At 47.7% G+C, this 6,000-nt stretch overlaps 1 protein-coding gene across 1 annotated transcript in view; it reads left to right on the forward strand.

The window, feature by feature from the left end:
- Positions 1-6,000, forward strand: part of Tmem132c (transmembrane protein 132C) — a 298,442-nt gene that overhangs the window by 104,833 nt on the left and 187,609 nt on the right. Inside the window, exon 3 of the mRNA XM_055606023.1 lies at positions 2,056-2,941. Within this exon, the coding sequence (XP_055461998.1) occupies positions 2,056-2,941 (886 nt within the window). The remainder of the gene's footprint in view (positions 1-2,055; positions 2,942-6,000) is intronic.

Below are 6,000 nucleotides of genomic sequence, written 5' to 3' on the forward strand. Positions count from 1 at the left end.
CCCTGGGCTGTAGGGACTGAGAACCAGACCGTGGCTAGCATTGAGACGCCCGTTGCTTACACTCTTCCAGTTGCAGACCAAACCCAACTGTTCACGTTCTTACTATGTGGAGAGGGAGGTTGGGGACCCAGAGACTCTCAGCTTTCTAAGATGGTGTTTCAGTTTATAGAAATCCTGTAAAAATGCTGTGGGCTGAGTAAAACTAATTTTCAGATGGGACTGAGCATTGTCGGATCTGAACGTCCTAGATAACAGAAGCTGGGCTTCCTAGTACCAAAAAATGCTGGCAACTGTAGGGGTTGAAACGTGAAGGGGATCAGAAGGGCTAGGGGCCTTGAAGATCTCCCTCCTAAGCAGAGGGTGGTTGTCTTACGAAGCCTCTTGCACATTTTGATAATGAGCACTCTGACGTTAGCTATAAAAGAAGACAGTAGTGACAAAATGGCCTTCAGTGATTAATGACTAAACTTACCAAGCCCAAGGGCTCAACATCACCAAAAGACTTGAATACAGGTGATTTTGCTCCTTGTTTTCGAATAATGAGGGAGGAATTCTCTTGTTGCTGTTTTTCCTAACAGGCAAGATCTGTGCATGGAAGGCAAGGGATATAAAACCAAGATGGCTTGCTCACATTCTTTCTGTTTCATTGAATATTTTTGCTTTTCTTTATCTTAGCATTGACAATGTGCCTAGAAGAGTTGCAAACATAACAAAGAGAATTTCCACACACTTTTTAATATATTTTATGTGTTAGAGTGTTTGTACTTGTCTGTGTACTGTATGCATGCAGTACCAATGAAGGCCAGAAGAGGGCATTGTATTCCCCTGGAACTAGAGATCTAGCCTGTTTCAAGGCTGTGGTGCCCAGAATTGAATCCAGGTCCTCCGAAAAAGGAGTCAGTGCTCTTAGCTGTTGAACCATCTCTCCAGCCCATTTCCACACACCTTTTGCCTAGATGCCTCAGATTTCAGTGTTATCATAGCTGCTTTAGGTACATTTTCTTCATTTTCCTCCCCTCTGTCTCTGTTTGTATCTCCATATCTCTTTTCTCTTTATCTTCTCCTTTACTCCATCCTCTACTCCTTCAAGGACCCATTCAAAGTTTAGTATTATAACTTGTCAGTGTCGGTGTGTGTTGCGTTCATGTCTGTGCACATGCGTGAGGGTTTATACTCCCTCGCTCATGCAGGTCAAAGGTCAAAGGTTGGCACTGGGTGCTTTCCTCTACTGCCTTCCAGCTTACTTTTGAGACAGGGTCTTTCTTTCAACCTAAAGCTCAACATTGCAGCTAAGCTGGCTGGCCAGAGAGCCCCTGGGGTCCTCCCAGCTCTGCCTCCCCAGGGCAGGCTTTTACGTGGGTGCGGGGGACTTGAACTCAGGTCTTCACACTTACACAGCGAGTATTCTACCCACTGCCTCACCTCTCTGGCCCTGAGGTTTAATCTTGCTTATAAGGATTGGATCTAATTCTATTTAATTTTAATATTGTTTTGTTTTGTTTTGTTTTGTTTTGTTTGTTGATTGGTTGGTTTTTAAAGCAAGCATCTACCCAAATGCCCCTGCAGTATTTATTTTTCCTCAGGATTTGAGGTTCCATCTTTAACATCAAGCTAAACCTTTCTGTTTCAGGGTTTGCTTGTGGGTTTTATTCTATTCCACATGTCATTTTCTTACTCCTAAGCTTCCTGATTTGGCTGGAATAGCTGGCCAGGAAAGCTGAGAGGTTCTCCTGTCTCTGCCTCCACAGACACATGCCCTGCTTTATTTATTTTTATTTTTGTTTTTCCAGTAAATTCTGGGGATCTGAACTAGGGTCCTCAAGTTTGTGTGGCAAGCCCTTCACTGAGTCCTCTCCCAAATGCCCATAATCCAGTCTACTTTACGTATTTACATATTTGAACCTAATTAACTCTGTAATTTTTGGACCACCCGGAAGCACCGTCTACTTCCTGAAGGACTCCAAGCTTTGATCTTGCGGACTTAAGAGCCTTTGTTCTAAACTGCAGCCAGAAGCAGCAGCCTGTTACTGACTTAACTTTGCTTCTCTCCCCTAGTGACAGAAGGTCGTGGGGTCATCGATAATGTACAGAGATTCTCTTCGTTGCCTCCGTACCTACCCGTGAGCTTCCACATCCTCAGAGCTGAGACCGCCTTCTTCCTGAAGGAGGCTAACCCTGACCTGCTACGGAATGCCAGCCTGCAGTCCAGGGTGGAGTCTTTCTTCACCTACAAGGCCAGGCAGCCCCCAGTATTAAATGCCAGCTATGGGCCATACGCTGCGGAAAAAGTCATACCTCTGGACTTGATGTTGAACCCTAACTTTTTAGGCCCAACCAATAAGTTTCCTTTTGACTGGAGGCTGAAGGCCTACATCCTCCGGGAGAAAGTCTACCTGAGCCATCCCAAAGTGCAGGTGCTCTTCCACATCGTGGGCCGAGACTGGGATGACCACAGGGACGAGAAGCTGCCCTGCCTGCGGGTCTTTGCTTTCCGAGACACCCGGGAAGTTCGGGGCAGCTGCCGTCTGGGTGGAGCCCTGGGGTTGTGCGTGGCCCAGCTGGAGATGCTGCCGGGCTGGTTCAATCCCCCGACGGTGGTGTCCGGGCGCAGGAGGCCCGTGGAGCAGCCAGAGGGGAGCCGCGTGGAACTGTACTACACTGTGCAATCGGGAGACGAGCGAGAGGACTGCTCCGGAGGTGACACCAGAAAGGACAATGCCATCCGTCCAGGAAAGGATGGACAGGAGGACAGAACGTCCCACCTGCAGAAGATTGGCACCGTGGGCCTTTATCGCACCCAGGACAGCACCCAGCTCAGCGAACTGCGTTTGGATGGCAATGTGGTCATCTGGCTGCCCTCCCAGCCTGTCAAGCAGGGAGACATAGTCACTGCTTCTGTCACCATCTCCAATAACTCTACTGTGGACCATTTTATCCTAAGGTAAGTACCTGGGCTGGCCTCTGGCCATGGTGTGTCTAGAATGAAGTCTGATCTGTCCTCTAATACAGAAGCCAGTGATTCCAAGTCCAGATGTGCTGGGAAGCTGTTCTTAATCTGTGCGTGTTGTGGGCAATTAATGGAGTGGCACTGGCTAGAAGCTGGCCTCTTTTTCTCTACCAGCTAAAGAACTGAATTCAGGAAGACAACCTGGCATAAGATCAATGAATTTACTTGCAAGTGTTATAGATGTCTCGGATAAAAAGAGGGTCCCCAGACCACCCACTCTAAGAGGCTCGGAGTTTTTATTCGGGTTTAGGGTGTCCCACCCAGTGATTTGTCCCTCTTTCTCATTTTCTATGGATACGTCCTTCTGTAGCAGGAACTGACTTTTCCTGTAATGTTGGTGGACTTGGGGGAGGGTGGGAGCTCTAACCTCATTGTGGGCGCCCCAACAAGCATAGAGAGACCCACTACCACGAGGGAGGTAAACGGCTTGTGTTTCAGAGAAATGCCCACAGAGAAATGGAGACTTACTGCCTGGTTTGTGGAGGAGGGGGAGGAGAAAAGCCATGCAAGAACCTCAAAGCTGGGATTACTGTGCTTGCCCTTCTACCATCCTGGGAACCCATGGCCTTGGGAGGGCAAAGCTAAAGAGGTTCAGTGCTGCAGTGGTAGGGTCTTTCGCCCCAAGATTTCATCAGATTGGACAGGAAGGCGAACCTGTTTGGGCGAACCTCATTTGCGTATCTATGGATGCAGGTTGTGTTAGGAGCGCGCACAGTCATGCCCAGGGATACGGATGCCCCCGAGGCTGTATCTTAGAAAAGGGTGTTGAATCCCACCTGTATTGTTTCATTGGTTTTGTGGTTCCCTTTGGTAGCTAGGGCGCCTCAGTCACTCAAGGGGTACTTCCAGCAAAACAGCAGATGAGTTCATCTTGGGAAGCTTGCCTCCATCACCACCCTGGGCTCAGCACAAGGTGTCCGGCGGAGCTCTCATGGACCAGTTCTCACTGTAAGGGTTGTGGGACTCAGCTCGGAGACACCTGCTTTCTGTCATGCTTAGGCAAAGCCCCATGAGGCAGGATGTCTTCAAGCTAGGGAGGAGGTTCGCAATAGGGAACAGTAGGTGAGGTTTGTCTTCAAGTAAAGGCGAAAAGTAAGTTAGTCAAAACAGACGGATTCCGATTGTGAGTCAGAAAGTCTTAGGTTATAATTGCCAAAACTACATATTGGTTCTTCATAGGGATATATATATATATATATATATAATGCTGTCAGATGATTTGCTTCAGGGAGAATAAATGTTTTCAAAACAGAATGCCAGCCTGCTATCCCACACTTCAGTGATGTCTTATTCTTGCAGTCTGGCTGCCAGGATGGTTATTTTTAGGGCTTTTGCCTTCTTGTATGTGTCACCTAAAGATTTCAAAATGAAAGATTTTGATACATTTCTTAAGGTATTTCTTCTCCGTCCAGGTACAAATACTTATTTGCTGAGAGCTCTGTCTCCCCCAGATACTCGCCTTTTTGTGTCAGGAATCTAACCTCGAACCTGAGCTCTCATTCGCACTTGTTAACAGAGGCTCTTTCCTTACCGTTTGTGAGTGGACTGATGCCGCAGGACCCGATTTTCTATGGCTTTGGGTGTCATTAAAGGACTTGGGGCACCTCTTTGTAAAACCCATGTCTTCTACGGGGTTGAAGTGGATGCGTTTCGGGGAGTCCTCTCTGGAAGTGTCTGTGGCTTCCTGCACCTGTCACCACCTTATCAAAGTGGGACCAAGAGGAAGGAGATTTGGGGTGAAGGTCCACCTTTACCCTCCCACCCTAGTCTCTCCGGCTGAGCAGGGAAAGCTACTGAGTTTAGATCTGAGTAAATTGCTTTGCCTGGGGCTTTGGGGACCTGTAAATTGAATACATACCACATGGTGCTAGCTTGGGGACTTGGGGACAGAAGGCAGCTGCAGCACATCAAGGGAGTCGTGGCATGTCCATCCGTTGTTGTCCTCCGCCTGTGTGAAATGGCTCTCGCCTTGAGAAAGAACAGCCTCTGCCCTCTACAGGACAAGTCTGGGCTACCTGGATCTAAGGCCCAGGCAGTCCTGTTGCAGGCAGGATGCTCCAGCCTGGCTATAACAGAAGACTCTGGATTTTTCATCCCAGAGCCAGGACCTGTGTTCTGGTCCTGTTCCTGCCACACACAATCTGAGTGACTGGCAGGGCTTCTCCTCACAGCCTCAATTTGTTTATCTTAAAGATAAATTCAATTATCTTACTGACGTCTATAGGTCTGTAATGACTCAGTATTTGGGGGGCATTTATACCAGTGTCTGCTACATAAAAAAATTGAATATTATCAACAGATTTTTTAAAGAATTGTGAAACTTCATTGAGTTCTGTTTTAGCAGCAGAGGGACATTGAGGTGTGGATTCCCCAGCTCCCAGTCTTGTCCCCCAAGCTGTATGGATTGACATTTCACTCTGGCTTTTTCAGGAAGGATTGTCTTCCTAGAAAGCAGGGTTTTCAGAGCACGGAGGGTGATAGAGTACCCGGAGCTGGGTTTCCTTGTGTCCAAGTTCCTTGATTTACAGCCTTCTAATCATGAATCACAACAGGCCTCATGAAACTGGGTGGGCTTTGTTCACACACAAAGGCTATGTGACCCCCCTGACCTTAAACTTGACACAGAGTTCCTCATCACAGGACATCCAGTGCGCGCGCGCACGCGCGCGCGCACACACACACACACACACACACACACTGTTCTGAACCTGGTGACCAGGAGGAAAAGCATTGTTTGAGAATCTATCTTGAAGTTATCATTCTTATTCCAGAGACTCAACTTCACTATTTGAAACAGGGGAGGGAAATCTTTTGAAAATGGGGAAATGACTTACTACTTTTACAGAGGACCTAGGTTCAGTTCCTAGAACCTGCATAGTGGCTCATCAATGCCTATGACTCTTGTTCCAGATAATTCAATGCCTTCTTTTGGCTTCTGTGAGCTCCTGTGTGTGTGTGTGTGTGTGTGTGTGTGTGTGTGTGTGTGTGTGTGT

Source organism: Psammomys obesus, unplaced genomic scaffold (assembly GCF_907164565.1).
Source record: "Psammomys obesus unplaced genomic scaffold, mPsaObe1.curated_primary_1811, whole genome shotgun sequence".
Taxonomy (NCBI): domain Eukaryota; kingdom Metazoa; phylum Chordata; class Mammalia; order Rodentia; family Muridae; genus Psammomys; species Psammomys obesus.